Source organism: Neofelis nebulosa, chromosome 7 (genome assembly GCF_028018385.1).
Source record: "Neofelis nebulosa isolate mNeoNeb1 chromosome 7, mNeoNeb1.pri, whole genome shotgun sequence".
In the NCBI taxonomy this organism is placed as follows: Eukaryota; Metazoa; Chordata; class Mammalia; order Carnivora; family Felidae; genus Neofelis; species Neofelis nebulosa.
In genome coordinates, this window is record NC_080788.1 from 2360945 (window position 1) to 2382549 (window position 21605).

General features: G+C 62.0%; 1 protein-coding gene and 1 long non-coding RNA gene across 8 annotated transcripts in view; one reads left to right on the forward strand and one right to left on the reverse strand.

Moving 5' to 3' along the window:
- Positions 1 to 11792, forward strand: part of CEMIP (cell migration inducing hyaluronidase 1) — a 132458-nt gene extending 120666 nt beyond the window's left edge. For 6 of the 7 annotated variants that reach the window (XM_058736371.1, XM_058736374.1, XM_058736369.1 and 3 more), the window contains 7 exons: positions 1133 to 1344; positions 1989 to 2174; positions 4073 to 4277; positions 4445 to 4531; positions 5116 to 5273; positions 7455 to 7555; positions 9111 to 11792. In XM_058736371.1, the coding sequence (XP_058592354.1) occupies positions 1133 to 1344; positions 1989 to 2174; positions 4073 to 4277; positions 4445 to 4531; positions 5116 to 5273; positions 7455 to 7555; positions 9111 to 9238 (1077 nt within the window). In that variant the 3' untranslated portion in view covers positions 9239 to 11792. The remainder of the gene's footprint in view (positions 1 to 1132; positions 1345 to 1988; positions 2175 to 4072; positions 4278 to 4444; positions 4532 to 5115; positions 5274 to 7454; positions 7556 to 9110) is intronic. The other variant, XM_058736376.1, reaches the window with a different exon arrangement.
- LOC131515921 (uncharacterized) lies at positions 2630 to 21025 on the reverse strand. The gene is made up of 9 exons (XR_009263744.1): positions 20455 to 21025; positions 15228 to 15389; positions 11941 to 11986; positions 9648 to 11721; positions 8697 to 9322; positions 5134 to 8307; positions 4434 to 4663; positions 3302 to 4163; positions 2630 to 2688 (listed from the first exon to the last, which is right to left on the reverse strand). It is a non-coding gene; the product is annotated as an uncharacterized LOC131515921 (long non-coding RNA).
- Between the last annotated feature and the right edge of the window lie 580 nt (positions 21026 to 21605).

Consider the following 21605-nt stretch of genomic DNA (forward strand, 5'->3'; position numbering starts at 1 on the left):
AGCATTAAAGTAGGAGGGGAGTCCCGGGGCCGGCAGGGGACGTGTATGAAGAAGCTGTCCTCAAGACCACCATACAGGCGGACACTGTGGACGTCAGGACTGGAGGGTGGGTGAGAAAGGAGCCGGAAGGTGGCCTGGGGTCCGGGAGAGGCGGGAGAGAGAGCTGGTGCCAGAGAGGGGAAGGGGCCACAGGGCCAGGTGGGCACAGGGAGGCGAGGGTGCTGGTGAAACCAGGCCTGGATCTTCCCCCGCACCCTGTCCCTCCCACACGGGGCTTGTCTTCTGTGCAAAAGCTTTGTCAGCACCTGCCCGGTTCTCCTGACCGGCTACTGCTTCATTATTACTCATAATCTCCCCCCTTCCCTTTACAGCTTTCGCCGTGCTGTAACATACCCTTAAAGCTTTGGTTCTCGGGACGGCCACGTGCCACAGGCAGCCGAAGCTCCTCTTTCCATCCCGTAGGCAGTGCTGGGGAGACCACCCCTCCCTCCCACGTGCCCAGTTTTACGCTACTGTGCTGGCCACGGCCATGGTGGTGTCACCTGCACAGGGGCCGTGCCATAGGGCAGGACGCCAAGATCTCCACCGAGGCGGGCCCAAAACAACACAGCTCTTGGGTCCCTGGGACCCGAGAGCTCGTAGTCTTGCTTTCAGGGACTTCTCTGAAGCAAGACGGCACTCCTTCGTGCAGGGCGTAGTGACACGGGGCCTGGCCACGGGGGCCAGACCTCGGGAGGCAGACAGAGAAGGAGCGTGCCCAAAGCTGCCTCCCAGATGCAGGCAGGACAGCAGCGGGGGCGAGGGGGCTGTGCGCACAGGATTAGCCAGTTTGCTCTCCTCCCCCCTGCACGTCCCCTCCCTTCCCTTCCCCGGAGTCTGCTATCTGACTGTTAAGGAGACTCCTCCCGTGTTTCCACCGCTGTGTCCCAGACGGAGCCCTCTGTTGAGAAGGTGTCCACGGGATCGCACAGAACGGCGATGGCCGCACCCCCAGCCGTCCATTCACGCATCCTTAAAAGGGCTCCTCGAGAACGTTCCTTTGAAAGTGGGGCCCGTTGTCAGATGTTAACCAGACGCTCTGGAATAATCCCTTGTAACTGTCCTGTCGTGTTTCCTTTTCGGGTCCTAAAAGATGTACATTCAGGCCTACAAGACCAGCAACCTACGGATGAAGATCATCAAGAACGACTTCCCCAGCCGCCCCCTCCACCTGGAGGGGGCCCTGGCCCGGAGCACCCATTACCAGCAGTACCAGCCGGTGGTCGCCCTGCAGAAGGGCTACACCGTGCACTGGGACCAGCCGGCGCCCGCCGAGCTGGCCATCTGGCTCATCAACTTCAACAAGTAAGTGGGCGCAGCCGCTCCGACGGAGCCCCAGGCAGCGGTGGTGACGCCTCGGGACCGCAGGCCGGCCCACGTCACCCCTGCAGAGGGGCCGAGGGCACCCAGTAGTCCAGAATCTGAGCCCCGGGGCGGAGCCCCCCTGCCCCGGGCGCGGCCGGGCTCGGGCAGAAAGCCTGGCTCCGCGGGCCTCCCTACGCCCCACGTGGGAGCGGGGGCCAGCGTCCCCTCGAGGTGCAGCACGACAGCATTCCCGCCCGGATCTGGCCTCCGGCGTCGATGTTCGGGCGCTGTCTGTGCCTGTCACTTGTCACGTGCTCCTGGGACACGGACGCCAAGTAGATGTGGAAAATGACACCGAAAGAGATGAAATGAGCCCTGAGACAGGGCTGGACCAGGAGGGGCTGAGCTGCAGGGCAGCACCCCGACCTAGGCCTGGGCGGCACCCAGGGAGTCCCTCACCCCGCCAGCCATGCTCCCCTCCCCCAACACTTGGCAGCCAGATGGTTACGCCCCCCCCCCCCCAGCAGAAACGGAGGTGCTGTCTGGGGGAGAATTCTCTGGTCTCTCTCCAGGCGGGCCCCAGACTCTCTGAGGCCCGGACGCCCTTGCTTGTGGCCTGACCCCCCCCCCCCCCCCGCCTCTAGGGGCGACTGGATCCGAGTGGGGTTCTGCTACCCCCGCGGCACGTCCTTCTCCATTCTGTCCGACGTCCACAACCGCCTGCTGAAGCAGACATCCAAGACGGGCACCTTCGTGCGGACCCTCCAGATGGACAAGGTGGAACAGAGCTTTACGGGCAGGGGCCACTACTACTGGGACGAGGACTCAGGGTGAGGACCCCCGCCGTGGCCGCGGGAGGGCGGCTCGGCCCTGGGCCGGGCCGTGTCCCTGGCCCTCCCAGCAGGCCAACCCCCAGTGGGTTACCTGCCGTTGACGGAGAACGCTTTCCCAGGGGCTTCGACTCAGGGGCCGAACTCAGGTTCCATCCGCCAGTGACATTTTCCAAGCTGCTGAGCTGGGGGTAAATATTCGTGAATGTACACGGGGATGGGAGGAAATAGGCCCATTTCAGGCAAAAAGCAAAAGCAGCTTTTCCTTAAACGGAGGAGACATGGTCCGTTCCCTCAGATCCTCCCAAGCCATGGGGAGCAGATGACATCATCCCTTGTCCAGAAGGGGACAAAGAAGGGACAGAGGAAATAGCGGGGTCCTGCCCCGAGGCCACGGCACAACCTTGGCACAGTTGGTTTCAAACCCAGGTCCACCTGTCCCCAGAGCCGTCACTGTGGAGGGATAACAGGGCTGGAGTGTCTGTGGAGAATAGGGAGCTGTCTGGTCCCCTCCCTGAAAGAGAGAGTAAGTCCAACACCTCCGGAATGCCAACAATGTCCGAGCGGTGAGGCCGCTTACAGCCATCCCCCTAGGGAGTAGCCGTAAAGGATCCCTTGATGGCCGTGTTCCCTCTCTTGATTGCAATCAGCGAGCGATAAGGAAATACCTAGCAGGGGCACTCTCTCTCTCAGACATGGTTTTATCAATTTGATGAGAGAAAAATTAGAATTTGAAAATCAGAGGCATTAGTAGAATGCTAGGTTTGGGGGGGAAATAAATAGCACCCGATTTTCACATAAATTCTAAACCACTCGTGGGGCAGACAAGGCCACAGGTGAAGAGGGAACAGAGACTTAAGCTGATGGAACCGGTGGAGGACAGGGCCAACCGATAAAGTCCCCAGGTGTGCCTGCCGGCCCCAGGAGGCACCGTGTAATCACGGACGCCCCCCCCCCCCCCAAGACTCAGGGTACAGAGGGGCGGACCGGGGAGCCCAGCCTCTGCAGGCCGACCTCCACACCCACCGTCAGTGCCTGGTGGTGATTAGGCTGTGCTTTAATTCGGTGACACCCTTGGGGGCTGCGAGCTGGGTTACAGGACCCAAAGCACTGGGCTTTCCCAATACCTGGGGCCCGTCTGAAGTCTCGATCGGCCCCTCTGCGCGTCCAGGTGCTTCCCTGGCACGACCGGCTATGCGACGGTGGGTGGAGGTCATGGCATCATGGCGCGAACCCAGCTCGCCGGGCCGTCCGGGCGCAGGCGGCTCCCAGAGAGGGGTCGGCACGGGAACAGCCTTTCAAATGCTGCAGGCATGGGAGTCAGCCTGGAAGGTCGTTTCTCAGCAGGAGGAACGGTGACAAGTCCTAAGTTAGTGCCTCGGTTTCCTCGTCGGCCGACCCCCTGCACCACCCCCGCGGCCTCTAGTCCTGTCCAACAATCAGGGAAAAGATGCAGTTTTGAGAAAAGTATAGTGAGGAAGGCTCGCCTCAGCAGGCACAGTGACGGGGTGGCCCGGCTCTGTGACCGTCCTCCCGTGTGGTCCCGAGTCAGTCAGCTGCTCGGAGTCCGAGAAAGCGGGGCGGTGACGGCACCTACTGGACGGGACCGTCTGAGGGTTAAGCGAGATGGTGTGTCCACTCACGGCCTGCGCGGAGCGTGGCATAGGGCACGTGCCCAGAAAACGGTCCCCGTTGGCGTTGCGAGCTTTGACGCCCGGGTGCTCGTTTCTCTCTCGGACCACACGTGACCCCGTGGCAGACACGGCCTGGTGGCCATCTCGTAAGGCCCGTGGGTCTCACCGCGGGGGCCAGCGTGGGGCTTGGGAGGTGACGTGAAGACAGAGGGGGAGGAGGGTGGCGAACGCATGAGCGAGCCCGGCCGTGGTCCCCGCACGCAGGCTGTTGTTCCTGAAGCTGAGAGCCCAGAACGAGAGGGAGAGGTTCGCCTTCTGCTCCGTGAAAGGCTGCGAGCGAATCAGGATCAAGGCCCTGATCCCCAAGAACGCGGGCGTCAGCGACTGCACGGCCACTGCCTACCCCAGGTTCGCCGAGAGAGCGGTGGTGGACGTGCCGATGCCCAGGAAGCTCCGTGGTGCCCAGCTGGTGAGCGGCCGTCACGTTAGGGCCCCTTCCAGACACCCGCTCGGCACCCCCGTCCGATCCTGGGGTGGCCGGGGGTGCGGGGAGGCGAGGGGGGCGGCTGCCCCCGTCAGGCCGTGCCCGTGGCGCCCCCAACCCAGCCAGGGCAGCCGGTCTTACTTGCTTTCCAGAAGACAAAGGACCGCTTCCTGGAGGTGAAGATGGAGAGTTCCAGGGAGCGTTTCTTTCACCTCCTGAGCGACGTGGCTTACATTGAAGTGAGTGGTTCCGGCCCCTGCAGGGGCGCTGCTTGGCCACAGGGGGAGGCGGTGTTATGTCCTGGGGCTGTTGTCACCGACGACCACAAGCCAGGGTTGCCCGCCACAAAAGAAACTTGTTCTCTGGCCATCCTGGAGGACGGAAGCCTCAAATCGGGGGCTCGGCAGGGCCGGGTCCCCCTGGAGGCTCTGAGACCGTCTGCCCGAGGCCTCTGCTGACGTCCCCCGGGTTGTGGACGTGCCCCCCCACCCGCCCCCGGCATCGGCCTCTGTCCTCGCACGGCCTTCACCCTGGGTGTCTGGGCCCCACACCCCCTTCCTTCCTCCTACGAGGACACCCATCGCCGGATTTAGGACGGGCCCTAAATCCAGGATGACCTCATCTCAAGATCCTTAACTTAATTGCATCCGCGCAGACCTTGCAGCCAAGTAAGGTCCCTTTCCCAGCGCCCACCCACACAGAGGGCCCCAGAGAGCCGCTCGGAGAGGGTTTTGGGCTCTGAGCGGCTGCACGGACCGCCCGGCTTCAGGGTCCACATGGGCGCCCCGAGCCCGCTCCCAGCTGTGCTGCTTTGGGCCTGCAGGTGGATGGGACGAGGTACCCCAGCTCCGAGGACGGCATCCAGATGGTGGCGATCGACGGCAGCCGCGGGCACGTGGTGAGCCACACGAGCTTCAGCAGCACCATGCTGCAGGGCGTCCCGTGGCAGCTGTTCAGTCACGTGACGGCCATCCCCGACAAGTGAGTCTGCGCGCGTCCCCCCCCCCTCCCACCCCCACCCCATCGCGTCCGGTCTGGGGGCGCCGAGGGCGCGTTCGAGGTCTGCCCGCGCCTCTGACGACCTAACGGGCACGGGGCGGCGAATGTAGGTCAGGCCGAGGCGGCCGGGCTGCCCGCTTACAAGTGGGAAGCCTGGCCCTGGCCTCGTTCCCCGGCCACGACACGCTTTCCCAGCATGACCTCACCCCGCCCACGCTTTCGATGCGATCCAAGTGCCGGTGGCTCTTAAGTTCTCCAGCCCACACCTCTCCCGGCACCGCCACGTCTGACGGGCTACAAGTCTCCCGTGGAACCCAACCTCGCCCTTGGCCGTCACCTCCCAGCCCGGCCCCTCCTCCCGTTCACCGTGTTTCGGTTCGTGGGCCTGAACCTTGCAGACGGCTGGACCACGGTCTGGGCTTCCTGCGTGACTCCCCTGTTCCTTCCTCCTCTGTGACCGGGTCCCGGACCCCCACCTGCCCGCTCACCCTCCAGCCCGGCCTGTCTGTGGCTGCGAAGCAGGCCCTCCGGCTCAACCTCCTGACGGGCCAGGCCTCTGCCGCCCCAGCCTGACCCGGCCTCCCTGCCAGCTGCTGGCTTGAATTTCCCCCAGCACCTCCTGTGCCCTTTCCTAGAAATCCCTGGTAACTCCCGGCACCTTCCCAATCTAACGCGCACCTCTTTGGTGAGGTCTCTTCCAACGCAACCACAAAGTTCTGCCTCTACTAACACACGAGTCTCAGCAGCCCCGGGGACGCGGCCGCTTCCGGGCGAGGGCCCGCGCTTCCTCGCGTCGGGGCCACGTCTAACTCGGTTTTGCGTTTCTCGCTAAACGGGGGGTACAACTCGCTCTCAGGGGCCACGACCTGGCACAGTGGGAAGTCCGGGTGGCTTGTCAGAGCGGCCTCTGCCTTGCCACCATACCCTGTGCTGATGAGTGTAGGCATTCACAGGCCGTGACAGTCCCATACGGGGCAGACAGGGACACCTCTGAGCGTGCAGGCTTCTGGCCCCATCAGGATGCTGTGACGCACGAGGAGCCCCGTCTGCGTCCCGCTCCTGGGAGCTAACCCAGAGCCCAGTCTAGAGGGCACGACCTTTGTCTGGGTTCTCCCAAGCGGCGAGGCCTAGCTGTGCCAAAGGGACGTGAGCTTTTCCTCCGAACTGGAACGATGACGAAATGGCCTCCTGGGAACGGCGCCCGAGCCCAGTGCCGAGAACAAGTGTGCGATGCTCCCTCTCTCTGCTGGCTTCACCTTGCCGTCCCCTGGGGCCTCGTCCCCAGGCAGCCCCAGCTCCCCTCCCTGTCCCTAGGGCTGACGAGCCCGGTGCATCTGAAGGGTGTTCCTTCTGCTCCCGAAGGGACACAAACGGGGGTGACCGCGGCTTCCAGAACCCTGTCTGGTTTTTCCGCGTCTGGACTGTGGTCTGTGGTTATGGGATTCCTGTGAGATGTGAGCCGGGAGCCCGTTAGGCTGCTATTCCTGGGGGGGAGGTGCTCACCTCGCCTGTCTGTCCCGGCCCCGCGGAGTCTGCCACCGTGAGGCTGTGTTCCCAACATGTGGGCCTGAACACGACCAAGGCGGGGAGCAGAGAGTCTCGCCGGGCCCCCAAGCTGGGCTTCTGCAAGTCGGGGCCCGTCCGGCTGGGCACACGCCTCGCTCCAGGCCCCTGCCCCCCGCCTCCGAGCACGACTCCCCTTGGGCCTAGTAAACTCGCCCCAATCTCCCATGTGCAAACCGGGCAGAAAGTGATGTGAACGTGGAGGTTAACACTCCCCAAGCACGCGGTGACCCCAGCTTCTGGCTTGCTCTCCTGCCATGTTTCTATCTGGTCCCAACCCAATGGGCTGAGGACATTCGCATTAATAAATGCAAGCCGAAGTCCCTCCTCTGTGCACCTACCCCGTCCTCTCTGGGGACAGACACACGTGCAGGCAGCAAGTGAGTTGAGAGCAGGTGTGGGGAGGTCCCTGGGTGCCGACTGCGGCCAGATGTGTGGGAGGGAGGCCAGGATGTGGGTCAAGCATGGAAAGAGCTGGTCCGCTCGGCACAAGGGACAGGTGGCCTTTCCCCAAACCCGCAGCCGGGCCTCTGGGCGCTGCTGACTGCCCCCACCTTACCTGCTCTCCCCTCCTGGCCTCTGACACCTCCTCTCGTGCAGCTCCATCGTGCTCGTGGTGTCGAAGGGACGATACACTTCCAGGGGCCTGTGGACCAGAGTGTTAGAAAAGCTCGGCGCAGATAAGAACCTCAGGTTGAAAGGTAAGCGCTCCATACCAGGGGTCTACACGTAAGTCCAGATGCCTGGTGTGCGGGCTGCTGCTACCTCTTGCCGAGACCACAGTGCTCCCCACCAGACCCCAGGGTCCTCGACACTAGGTGGCCTTCCAGAATGTGCAGGCCGGATGCCGCCCGTTCACCATCCCTACACGCCAGCAGCCTCCTCCCAACGTGTGACCAGACACGGGAAGCCACTTCCTGAGTTGTTCACCCGTCCGCTCAGCACGGGCCCCCTCCCCTTGTTAAACCAAAGCATCAGCAGGATAGTGGCTTGATCTGCCCCCGTCCCGGCTCCCGCTACAGGGACAGGCGGGGCTCTGCCTTGTCCTCCATGTTCTGGTGGGCTGGACACTCATACGCCCAGGTAGGGAGGGACGGAGAAACGAAAGCCCGAGGCATTGCTGCGGCTTGTCGGAGGTCCTTCGGTGCTTTTGCGGTGAAGCCCAGCGCAGACCCCACAGGGAAGCCCGCCCAGCAAGACCCTCATCACCGTCACCGCGGAGCCCAGGGGAGGCTGGGAGGGAGGCGGAACAAGCCCGCAGACGCTAACGTCCGCTGGGGTCCACGCGTGGTGCTAGGCTGTGCACCTGCTGAGCTCGCTGCGATTGCCACGCGTTCACGGGTCACGGTGCCGTTGCTTCTGTCTGGGATGGAACCAGACGCTTAAGTAACTTGCCCAAGATTAGAATTTGGATCCGAACGCTTCTAACCCAGAGCTCAGCTGCCACGCCATCCTGTGAGGAGCATCAAAGCTCGTGGCCCGTCATGTGGGACGTCAGTTCCTGGCAGCTCTCACGGGAAAGCCCGGAGGCCCTGAAGGCCCTTCCCTCGAGCCAAAAGAGAGCCCCAAGAACAGAGAAGTATCTTCTCGGGCTCAATCCTGGACTCATCTTGGGGCCTCTGCCTTTTTAACTAAGACCCTGTTGCCAAAAGCTGACGTAGGTGAGGTGATCTAAGTGGCGTCTTCCCAGAGGTGGCACGTGTGTGCCGCCCGCCAGGCCGGGCCGATCCCGAGTGTGGACAGAGAGCCCCACGCCCCTCCCTCGGTTAAGCTCCGAATGCAAGGCAGGGCTCGCTGCGTGGGGCCGGGGGCCTAGACGTCTAGTCTGGCTGCACCACTTACTCTGAACCCTCGGACGGAGTCCTTCCAAAGCCACGGCATGTTGGAGCTGGGAGAGGTCCTGTAGCTGAGCGTCATCCCTCGTGTGACTGGCTGGCTGACAGGGGACGCTGGGCTTCAGAGAGGCACAGGGACTCGCTGGTGATCAGAGGCTCAGCCCGAAGGCGGCCGGGGACCTGGGGGGGGCCTCCTGTGCAAAGTAGGGCCACCACCCCGCATGGCCGACTGGAGGCTCGGGTGAGACCCTGTGTGCCCCTCGCAAATGACATCATCAGGCGCAAAGCTGCTCCCGGGGGGGGCAGAGCCCGGGGCGGCTGGGAGAGGGCGCCTGGAAATGCCTGCAGGGAAGGGCGATGGGAGCCCTGGCGGAAGCCACTCTCTTGGGATTTCTGTTCATGTGACTCACCCGCTTTCCAGAGAAAATGGCGTTCGTTGGCTTCAAAGGGAGCTTCCGGCCCACCTGGGTGACTCTGGACACTGAGGACCACGGTGCCAAAATCTTCCAAGTGGTGCCCATCCCTGTGGTGAGGAAGAAGAAACTGTGAGGACGCCAGCCACCTCGTGTCGCTCCACAGTGGACTCGGACGGTGGACTCTTGGCCGCGGGCCAGGCGGGACGGCTGGCTCCCCCTGGGAAGGGCCGGGGGCAGCCCTGACGGGTGGGGGGGAGGGTGTCAGAGACCCTGGCGCGGCCACCCGCCCCCACTCCAGCGTCTCCCGAAGGCCCCCGGGGGGGCAGCCGACCGTGCTGGAAACCTTCCTTCCTGCAGCCTCTTGGGTGCTTCTCTCCTACCTGTGCCTCTTCAGTGGGGGGGGGGCGCGGGGGCTACGCAAGGAGACCCGAGCTGCACTGGCGGCAGGAGCCCTGACCCAGCCGTTCACAGACCCCGCGCTCTCCAGCGCGCACAGCAGGCTGGTCGATTCGGGGGAAAGGGAGCCGTGAGCAGACACCAACCTTCAAGGGGTCAGGAGCCGGTGTGTAGATGGAGGCGGCCAGGACGGGACCAGCTCCCCTCGGGGGACGGGCGAGCCCTGCCTCTGGAGGGTTCACCCGACCGTTCAGGAGGCCTCGGGTCCTGGAATGGGGGGGGGGCGGGGACGAGGTGACTTTTAGAGGCCCTCTGCGTTCTGAGACCACACTGCAGGCGGAAGCCAGCGGCAGACGCGAGGGTGCCGTGTGGCTGGGCGCCCTGGGCCGTGAGGGCAGAGCTGCGGGAGGTCCGGCCTGGGGTCCGGGCTCCCAGGCTGCAGGATGGGCGGGATCAGAAGAAGACCGGGCCAGGATCCCGCGTGCTCGGGTGGGTCAGGACGCGGCCTGCAGGAGGAGGAAGGGGGTGGGTACCTTGCAGGGCGGGCTCGGGCAGCCCCCCCCCCCCCCCAGTAGCTCGGAGGTGCTCCCACCTGCTGAAGCTGCTGACCACTGGGTCACCCTGTGCCTGAAGCTTGCTGGCACACCCAGCAAGGCCGCATGAGCCGGGGCGGGGGGGCCGGGCCGGGCGGAGGTGCCCAGAGCACTGAGCACCTCCTGGCCCCAGGGCGGGCTGGACCAAGTCGAGGGAAGTGAGCTCCTACCTGGGGCCTCATTTGTTCTTTATCCCGAGACCTGGGAGCGTGCTCTCACCTCAGGAGCCCGAGGTTTCAGAGTCGGAGAGGACCTTAGGGTACGTCCAGTCCAAGACCCTCCTTTCACGGAGGGGGCGTGTGAGACCCCGAGATGGGGAAGAACCACGCGGCCAGGCCAGGGCCGGGCCGAGAGGCCCCCGGCCAGCACCTGCCGCCACACCACATTGCCTCAACAACCGGCCCCTGGCGCTCCCACCGGAGCTCCCCGAACGGGGACGAGTCCCCTGAAAAAGTCATAAGAATAGAGAGAATTGGCCGATGGCTGTTTCCCTGCAGGCCCGCTGCCCGCCCCGCAGGTTGGGGCGGCCCTGCGGCCCCCGCTTGTCCTGGTGGCCACGGCCGTCCCGCTGGTGCTACCCGAGTGCAGGTGCACAGGTGCGGCCCAGGGCACAGTAGCGGGCTTGCGTCAACGCTTTGGGTGAGCCGGCTCGGCTGCCGGGGTCGGGGGCTCACAGCTACCGCTGACCCCTGAGCTGTCTGCCTCGCGCACCCTCCGCCCTGCAGGGAGCTCAGAGAGCTCCTGAGGGAGGGGACCCCTTCTGGGGTTCACACTCTCCCGGGGGGCCCCAGGGTCACGCCGAGCTGCATGTCCCCCTTTCCTGTGCCAACCACACACTCTTGGCACCTCTTCCTTCGAAGACGGCCTTCTCTGCCCCCTCTGCAGCCGTGGCCCTCGGGAGGGGGTCCCCTCCCCAGGCTGAGCCGACTGCCAGAGCGGTTTCCCGGAGCACGGTCCGTCCAGCTGCTGGGAGGTGAAGGTGGGACACAGCAGGGGCCGTGCTCCCGGGAGAAACCTCTTCCACGCAGATTCCCGGTGATGGGTGGGGAGGGGAGTCGTGACCTCATGTCCCTGTCTGCAGTTCTGTTGAGTTTTTCAAACTCTGTCGACGCGAGGGTCTCACACTGTGAACCAGCTAGGGTGGGGTCGCTTCCGGTGGCCAGGAGTGTGGACAGTCTTTGGTTCGGTTGGTTTCAGAGAGTGTATCTGTTTGAAAATGCTCAGAGTTATACACACGCCCAGCAGCTCAGGGTCCGTGCGCGCACTCTCCCTCCGACGCCAGCCAGCAAGAGCCAGGGGCCCGGCGTGCTCTTGGTGGCACACGTTTTCTCACTGCCTGGAAAATCGCTCCCACGGTTCTGTCTGTCGGCGTCCAAATGAGTTAGGCCCTCTGGGGCGAGCCACACTCCCCTGAAATGCTGGTCTCTTTCCTGTTGCCGAAACGGCTGGTCCTTTTTCGGGAATTAGATGTTTTGTTCGTAAACATTTCTCATAGGTGTTGCCACGAACAAAGATGTGTTTTCTATTTATTTATTATGTATGCACTTGGAGAAGTCGTCGATGGAGAAATGGATCGTCCTAAATGTCACGTTCGGGGATGTCCTTTGGACCACGTACCCGGAACCTTCTGCTGGTGGCAGAGGGCACTGGCTGTGGTTTGGAAAACCTTGTACCATAGTAAACATACACAGGATCTCAGCCTCCCGCCTGCTGCTTTTGTTTTCCATTAAAGGGGGCCTCGTTTTAAGCCAGATATCTAAGCAAAAATGAGACTGATGAAATCCCACCGCCCCCCCAGTCTGCCTCTCTGTCACTTCCAAGAATTATTCATATGTTAATGTCCTACCTTGTCCTGCTCTCCGGGGCGCCCACAAGAGCCGGTGCAGCTGGTCCTGTGGGAGAAGAGGCATTCGTTCATGTGACCGGCCATGCCCAGGACGCGCCCTGCCCTCCTCACTCCCAAGCCATCAGTAAGCCCTCAGGGCAGCACTGTCCCCCGGGGGAAAGCCAGGACGGGCCAACAGGGCCTTGGCTGGAAGCGGGACTGTCTCCTCCTTCTGGAGGCCACGCACAGTGTCTGAGAACAGCGTAGGAGTGGGGGTGGGGAGGTAGGTCCAAACCAAGCTGTCAGGCAAGAGTGGCAGAGGCAGGCTAGAGCGGTCCCCTCGGCCACGCTGGGAGGGGCCCACAGGATCGGGGTGGGGAGAAGGTGAGACGCAGAGCCTAGAACGGGGAGACCGGGGAGTGTTCTAGAACTGCACTGCCCGGCTGGCAGCCACTAGCCACGTGTGGCTAAATTCGAGTTAATTACAAGTTAAATACAATCAAAAGTTCAGTTCCTCCAGCCCACGTGGCTAGTGGTGGCCGTCCCGGATGGGGCAGGTCTAGCGCACGCTCCCATCAGCGGGCGCCTGGCGGCTCAGGCGGTGAGCGTCCGACTCTTGACTCCTGATTTCAGCTCAGGTCACGATCTCACGGGTCGCGGGTTCGAGCCCCGCGTTGAACTCCGCGATACAGCGTGGAGCCTGCTTGGGATCCTCTCTCCCCCTCTCTGCCCCTCCCCATTTGTCCTCTGTGTCTCTCAAAATAAATTAAAACGTAAAAAATAAATAAAACATTTCCATCACCACAGAGAACTCTTCTCTTGGTGGTTTCTAGAGGGCTCCCAGGGCTCAGTGTGCGTGTGTGTGTGCCTGTGCGTGCGTGCTCAGTCCACCGAAAGGGGTTGGCATCAGGCTGTGGTATCGAGGTGCCAAGGAACAAGTCCGGCGGACCAGCTCGGACACCCGTGTTGGTGGGCCAGGGACAAATCTGACACCCCGCCCTGGAGGAACATCGCTTGGAGGCATCACATTTGAACATTCATCCAGTAAATGTCTGAGCACCTGCTGGGTGCCAGGCACAGCACACAGGGGACACAAAAGACCCCCATGGAGGACAGGTGTCAGGGCTCCGGGGACAGGGACGAACCGTCCTCACCTGCAGCGGTCGGGGATCAGTAGGGGCTAGAGGCGCCCGGAAGTCAGGGGCGGGCGAGGCACGGCCTGGCACAAGGGAAATGAGCAGAGGTGCAGGCTTGAGGATGGAACAGCGTGCGGGGGGCAACGTCGGGCAGCCGGTTCACCACTCGGACGCCCGCACACATGCTGCTTTGGCGACGCGGGAACGGCCCCAGTGGGAGGGCTGGGACGGAGACCCTGGGCGGCTAAGGAGCGGGAGTGAGGACTCAGGGACCCTTCAACAGTCACTGATGCCCATAGGGAAGTCCCCATACGAGAGCTTGGGCCCCAAGCCCCGTGCCTGCTGACAGGCCAGCCTGGAGGGGAGAGGCGGGAGGGGCTTCTGCGGAAGGAGCAGGAAGTAACGAGGAAGGGCAGGAGGGCGGTCCTGATGAGGGAACAGTGCTTGCGGAGCCTGGCAGAGGAGACACCGTAGGAAGTGGTGGGGGCGGGCCATTCCACAGACTGGAGGGAAGAAGGGACGGGTGTCCACGCAGAGATACCCAGTGGTGGCCTCGACGGGTCAGAGTTCATAGCATCTGCTCCAAAGGCAGGGGCATGGAGTCTGAAGCAACAGTCCCTGTATCCACGTGACAGACGCGGCTGGGTGTGCAGGCTGACCCCCACCTGGGGTCCTGTCTGCATCTCTGGCCCCGTCACCCACTGCTGCTTCCCGGGCCCCAGGCACACAGGAATCTCATCACGTCTCGCCCACCCAAAGCACTTAGTGTCCCCGCAGTGTGACATGTGACCCGTTCCCTGTACCAGGCACACCCTTCCCTCCACCTCCTCCACTCGCCGTGTGCCTGCCCTACTCTCTCCAAGGCTGAGTTCCACGCGAAGGCGTCTCTGACCCACCCCTGGCCCCGTGGACCTTCCTCCTTCCTCCCCCGGGGCCCCGGGCCCCGAGCCACCACAGCCCACACCCTGCCACCCGAGGCCACTCGCCCCTTCTGCCAGCCTCCCTCAGGGCGGGCCATCTGACTTCCCACGTGGGGCAGAGTTGTGCTCTATAAACGTTTCATCGAGGGGCGCCTGGGGGCTCAGTTGGTTGAGCATCTGACTCTTGGTTTTGGCTCAGGTCATGATCTCACATTTGTGAGATCGAGCCCCAGGTGAGGCCCTGCACGGAGTATGGAACCTGCCTGTGATTCTCTTTCTCTCTCCACCCCCCTCCCCTGCTCACACTCTTGCTCTCTCAAAAAAAAAAAAAAAAAAAAAAATTAGGGGCGCCTGAGTGGCTCAGTCGGTTGAGCATCCGACTCTTGCTTTCGGCTCAGGTCGCGATCTCCCGGTTCATGAATTCTAGCCCCACGTCGGGCTCTGGGCTGACAGCATGGAGCCCGCTTGGGATTCTCTCTCCCTCTCTCTCTGCCCCTCCCCTGCTCGCTCGCTCTCTCTTTCTCTCTCTCAAAAATAAATAACCTTTAACAAAAAAATGTTTTATAAACGCATCATTGAAGGTCGAATGATGGCACGGGCAGACCCCTCTCCTCCCTCTGTCCAGGGGGCCAGGACCCAGCTGCCCTCCGACCCCACTCTGAGGTCCCCTGCCCCAGGGGCAGGAAAGGAGTGGGAAGTGAGGGGGGAGGACGACCCCCCGGAAAGGGCAAGCACAGGGGCTTGCCTCAGAGATGTGCGGCCACCCACACAGAGGACGTCAGCAGGGCGCATCAGATGAGCTTTGATTTCCAGTGCAGACTAATGTTATATTTATACCGGACCGTGGTCTATTAACATGCAATAGCATTGTGTCTAAAAAGGTCAACTGCACACACCCTAACTTTAAACTACTTTACAGCTAAAAAATGCTGGCGATCGTTCAGGGTTTCAGGGAGTCGTAAGCACCGATCACAGATCACCACAACACAGACAGTAATGGTGAGCCAGTCTGAAATATTGCGACAACCACCCACACGTGACGCAGACGCACGAAGTAAGCCACGGCTGTTGAGACAATGGAGCCACGGACTTACTCAACCCCAGGTCACCGCAAACCTTCCGTTTGTGAAAATGTGCAGTATCTCTGAAGTGCGACAAAACGGGCCGGTAACAGTGCTAAGAATCGAAGATCTCCAGGGCCCATTAAGAAAATGAAATTAGAGAAAAAAAAAAAAAATGAAATTAGGGTCACCTGGGTGCTTCCGTAGGTTGAGCGTCCGACTTCGGCCCAGGTCACGATCTCGCGGTTCGTGGGTTCGGGCCCCGCGTTGGGCTCTGTGCTGACGGCTCGGACCCTGGAGCCTGCTTCGGGTTCTGCATCTCCTTCTCCCTCTGCTCCTCCTCTGCTCACGTTCTGTCTTTCTCAAAAATAAATAAACCATAAAAAAAAGTTTTAGAAATTAAAGAAAACAAAATAAAATAATTTGCGGACCACGGGTTTACATCATTAACGTCGGCGGCCCAGGTGTCCTCAGTGTTTGGGGGTCACCTCTTCTCTTAGTAGTTACATGAACCTGCTGAAGGTCCCCTCATTGGGAGAAACTCAGTGACGCCCCTCACTGCCAAGTCCTGAGCGCACACACACCCACGAGCCTCCACTGCTCCCGTGCCCGGCTGGCCTCCGCTTTGGACCTCCCTGTCTCCCCTGACAGAGCCGTCCCCTTTCTCCACTATGCGATGACCTCAGTGGGGAACACGGCCTCTTTCTTTCTGGATCTCCCCAAATTACATGGACACAGGGAGGTCACTCGTAGCAGAATTTTGCTGAGGGCTTGGGAATGTGGCAGCGCAGCCGTCTAAAATAGAAAATGAGTCATCATGACGGAATGGTACGCACAGGGGTCTCTTCCGAGGACCAGTCTGCGGGGCGGGGCCTGTCGGGGGGAAACAGGTGACAGACAGTTACCCACGCTCTGCAGAAGGGCTCGCGTGAGAGAGGCCCCGTCACCTCCCTCCAGACCGGGGGACAGAAGGCAAGAGACGCTGCCGGGGCGGGGTTCCCTGGTGGATATCCCGAGAGTGGACGGTGCTGGGCACTTTCTCCTCTCTCAAGGGGTGCACCCCCCGAGCCAGGGGAGGGGTGCCGGGGAGGCGGGGATATTTGCGGGAGAGACAAGACCGGCATTTCCCTTCTCAGCTGCACGCTCGCTGAGCCCCGAGCTGACTGGCCACTGGGCTGGGGCGGAGCGGGAAGAGTGTCCTCTGGAGGGCTGTCCTGGTTCCCCGTCACTCGTCACTCGGGAAGGCAGAGGCTGAAGATGCCTGTCCCCCCACTGGGGTATCTGAAAGTGGACGCAGTGAGGCCGCAGTTCCCGGGGGGAACAGAGGGCTGCCTCTGGATACACGTAGCATTCACTTCCACCTCTGAGCCGGGAAGGACGCACGAGGCTTCCCGTGAGCCACGCACACGCCACGGACGTCACCCGCAGCGTCGTGAGCTAGCTCGAAGGGACCCCGGCCCAAAGGGCCACCTGCTCAGATGGCAGGATCTTTCCAGGAAGAGGTGATGGGCCGCCCCCAGAGGCAGGAGCTGAAGGAGAAAGTGGTCTCACCAGTATTCGACCGGAAAATGCACTGCTCAGATCAAAGTCGAAAGGACAGTATCTGGGAATAATCCGGAACACGTCTCAAGCCAAAGACCATGAGGGAGGGCGCCCAAGGACAGTGTGCGATGACACAGGGTGGGGAAGCCTTGTGGCCCCCCCTCCTCCGACGCCCCACTCTGGGCCCCACCCTGCAGGAGCCAGCGGGGATGGGGAGGGCTCAGGACGCGGAGCAGGGAGACAAGAGGGAGAGCCGATGGCCCCCATTCCCTCCTGCAGGGGCTCAAAGAGAAGGCGGAGGCGGGGGACAGCGGCGGGGTGCAGGTGGCCTGGCTCTGGGGGCAAGAGGAGAAATCCCTGGTTTGTAGCATTTGCTGAAGCCCATGGTGTGAATGTCCCGACGCGGCCAACGTGGCCGATGCCAAGCTGCGGATCCCCGGGTCCCCGCCGGCCTGAGCACTGGTTCTCACAAGCCGATACTAGCCGGCTCGGCTCACCGAGGCAGAAGGCCGAGTCGGCAGGGCGCCTTGAAGGCAGCGCGGAGAGAAACAGGAAAGTCCCCGCCAGTCTGGGCCCTTCAGCACATCAAGCACAGAGAGGAAGGCGGAAGACGAGGATTAGACTCCCCCGGAAGGTACCAGGTCATCTCCCGCCCCGCTGACTTCCAGCGGGTTGGGCGGGCCGGCTGGAGGCACCCTGAGGAGATGGGAGGGAGGCTCGGGGAACTAATGTCACTGCTTCCCTCTCTGCCGGGGCCCTGCGGGCGGGTGCTATCCTCCTAAGGAACACGGGGCTTGGGTCAGCACACTTTACCACCGTCTGGCTGAAGCCCAGTAACCGCCTCCCTCCCTCCCGGCACCCCCAGGCCCAGGGCTGCTGACCCGCTCCTTGCTGGGGCCCTAAACTTTATTCACGCGACTTGCAAGTGGCCCCTTCGTGAAGTGACCCTTACTAAGGCTTCCCGCTGGACTCCACTGATAACTTTATGTACGAGATGCCCTTCCGAAGTCTAAGTGGGGAGAAAAGGAAAATACCAGGAGAAAAACAGGAAGGGGCCACTCACAAAGGAAAACAGACACATGGCGCACGAACACATTTAAAAATTCAACCTCACTGGCAATTGTAAGATGCAAACTCAAACAACAGTGAGATGCTACTAATCACCCATCAAACTGAAAATATGAAAAAAGGGCCAGAAGAAATGGACACTCTTCGATGGTGACATAATTTACCGTCATGTAAAGGTGGTCTGACGATGTGTGCAAAGTTGGGCTCCAAAACTCTATCCTAAGAAAGGGCTACTGGGGTGCACGAGGATCTGTGACAAGGACATTCGCTGCCGCGTTTTGCACAATAATAAAGAAAGTCTGAAACAATTATATAGTCAGTAATCAGAAATTGGCTAAACTGAGGTTCCCTTTCCCAAAGCAAAGATTAAAAGTGACTGTTGAAGGGGGCACTGGGGGGGGGCTCAGTCAGTTAAGCATCGGACTTCGGCTCAGGTCATGAGCTCCCATGGTTCGTGGGTTCGAGCCCCGCGTCGGGCTCTGTGCCGACAGCTGGGAGCCTGGAGCCTGCTTCGGATTCTGCGTCTCCCTCTCTCTCTGACCCTCCCCTGCTCACGCTCTCTCAAAAATAAATAAACATTAAAAACACTTTTTTTTTTTTTTAAGAAGTAACGGGTTTAGGAAGTATTTAGCATCGTGCATCAAGACCCTTAGAAACAGTCCTTGTCTGTGACCCACTAATTACTTGTGGGGAACTTACCCTAAGCCAACAGAGTCTCAGTGTAATGACGTTCATTACGGCATTCTTTGTACTCTAGTCACCCGACAGGGTCAGAGCCTCAACGTTCGGCTACATGGCAAGGGCTACACCCATTACAGCCTCATGATGAACTACTAGTCCTCGTGGAGAAAATACTTGCATAGTGTGTGAGGACACCCCGCTCACCGGCAGAGTCAGCTGCAGAATCCCCGTGGGTTCTGGAAGTCACGCAGTATTACAGGCCGAAGAGCTGAGAGCTCAACTGGCCGACTTTCCCCACATTTGACGTGTTCACACTCACATGCACACGCACGCACACATACCCACGCACACACTCACATACACACACGCACACACTCACGCACTCACACACACACATGCACACATTCACACGTGTGCACGCACACACACTCTTGCACACACGCTCACACACACATGTAGTCACATACACACACACACACACGCACATACACGTGCACCCTCTGGCTCTGCTCCCCACCCTTACCCGGGGACACACTCCCACAGCCACAGCCTCTGTCTCCATCCTGGCCCTGCCCCCTCATGCCCCTGGGCCTTTGCATATCCTCCTCCCTTACCTCTTTCCTCCCTCCTGGTTCTGCATCTCAAAAGGCCAAAGAACAATCTGGCAAAGCCCAAAAACAAAAAGGCAAACTCCTCCCCAGGGGGCTGTTCTGGCCCAAGTGTGGTGCAGAGAAGTGACCTGGCCCAAGTGTGGTGCAGAGAAGTGACGGGTACCTTCTGGCCCACCACATGCACTGATTAAAAATTAGAATTGGGCGCTGAAAGGCAGAAAACACCACCCTCCCCCTCAAGAGGTTCCAATGGAGGAGCAAAGGCCTCAGGAGTATGTGAGGAAGGTTCGGCCTTAGGGGTCTAGGGACTTGCTTTGCACTGGAAATGAGCCCCTCTTGTCCTGCTTCCTCCAGACCCTGGGATGTAAATCTGAGGCCAGGCTGAAGTCCTCACCTCTGTCTAGAGAAGGGGTGAGTGTGAGGGACGTCAGATAAGGGCACTCAGGGCCACCACGTCGGGGCTGAGGCGGGAGGCAGGGACCAAAGAGGCCCCGTGTCTCCAAGCCCGCACCGAAGCCGCCCCCCCAGGGGAGGAGTGCCTGCCGGCTGGCCGGGAAAAGCAGGTGCACAGCCGAGCAGACGTCCCCTGAAATTCCCGACATTCCGGACGGCAGCCCTCCTGGCCCGGAGTGCTCTGGACTCTGGACTCGTGGGCTCGGACGCTGCATCTTGGAGACTCCGGCCGACCTCTCTGGAGGAAAAATAGTTGGCCTGGGTTGGCCGGGCACGGCACTCCAAGACTGGAACCCGGTGCAGGCTGGCTGCTCAGGTCCAGAGCGGCAGGCTCGCGCGTGGACAGGGGTCAGTTCAACGACGCCCGCGGGGAGCTCAGCGAGTGGCCTTGGCTGCAGCTCACGGGTCCCCAGACGCTGGACCAAGTGGAGAAGGTCCGTGACACTTGGTGGGACCTCCCGAAATCGGCCCACGGGAAGTCCCCTGGTCCAGCAAACCCTGGATCTGCGGCCCCCCCAGGACCCAGGCAGCTGTGGCCCGGGTCCGTCCCCCTTTTCAGGGTGGGGCCCCTGCCGGAGGCCCCGGGGCCCCACGTAGATCTGGGAGCGCTACACCAAGTTGGTGGGAGAGTGGCCGCTCCCGCCGCGGGAAAGCCAAAACGGACGCAGACCGCTGCGCTCCTGGGTGCAGTGTGCTGGGCGGATGTCTGCACTCCTTCCAGAACAGTTTCTGTGGCCCAAGCGGTCTCCCATCCCCCCCTTCCCCTCTGGGGGGCTGTGCTACAGCGGAAAGGAGCCCGGCGTCCAGGGGAGGCCCCGGGGGCAAGGCCATCGGCCTCATCCCAGCTGTGCTTGCGGTGGGAATGGTTCGCACGTGCAGAAGGCGGCGCTACGGGCCCCGCGGGTCCCGCGAGCGAACCGAGCGCGGGGCGCTGGGGCACGAGTGAGATCGAGGGCGCGAAGAGCCCGCCTGCGGCGGGGTCTCCGAAAGCGGGGGACCCCGCCGAGTACCTCTTCCCGTCTCCGGCAACCCCTCGCGGTGTGCCCTTGGGAGAAATACTTACCTTCTCTGGGCCTCGGTTTCCCTGCGTGTAAAACGGGGGCGGTAACACAGCCCCGGCCGCCCGGGGTCGCCGTGGGGACGAAGTGCGCTCGTGCACGTTCCACGGCACGGCGGGGAGTCCGTCGGGGTCCGGGAGCAAGTCGGGGCGGAGGCGCGTTCCGGCGCTGCGGGGCCCGGCTCGGCAGGTGCGGACTCCGGGAGCCGCTCTTTAGAGCCGGAGGGGCGGGGTCAGAGTGCGGACGGACGCCGGTCTCTGCCGCCCCCTAGTGGACACGCCCCTAACTGTTAAAGGCCCTCGTGGCTTTAGGCGGCCCGGCCACGTGGCTGCGGGAGCGGGGTCCTGGCTCTAGGGGCGCGGGGTGCAGCCGTCCCACCTCACCGACGGGGTCCGGTGAAGGCAGCGGCGCCCCTCTCCGCTGGCCCTGCCACAGCGGGCTCCAGGGCAAGGCAGGGGCGAGGCTCCCCGGAGGCGGGGAAGGGAAGTCCCAGCCATAGTTCCGGTCGCCGTCATCACCCTCCTCCTCGGCCCCCAGGCCCCGAATGAACTTGAGCGTCCCACTCAGCGACTGCCCTCTTCGGGGCCTCTCCCTGAAGACCCGCAGTCCCAGCCACCCCCCCCGCCCCCCCCCCCCCCACCCCGGGAAAAGCCTGACCTGTGCCCACCCCAGAGGCCCCAGGGCGCCGGGCGCTGGCCTCACCACGGGCAGACACTCCTTTACCGGGTTTCGAGGCCAAAGGGTTACTGCCACCTTCAACAAAGGACACACACATTACCCACGTCAGAGACGGCAGACCCCTGTCCTTGACCTCCCTGGAGCCAGACTCCTCCAGAGGCTTCATCTCAAACGGGCCCTCGGCGCCCAGTGTTAGCGGAGGATCCAGCTAAGCGGGTCCAGCAGCTTCTCGGGAGCCCTGACATCCGAGTCCTGGGCCTGCCTTCGGCCAGAATCCAGTTTAGGAAGAACACCCGGTCCCCCATCAGGCTCCTCTCGAATTTTTCCCATCCAGCAACCCCTCACTCAGCCACGGTCAGCACATGACTTTTAACAGAATCCACCAGTAGATGAAGAGGTGAAAGATAACAGATCAATTCTGGGGCACCTGGGGGGCTCAGGCAGTCGAGCACTGGCTCTTGATTTCGGCTCAGGTCAC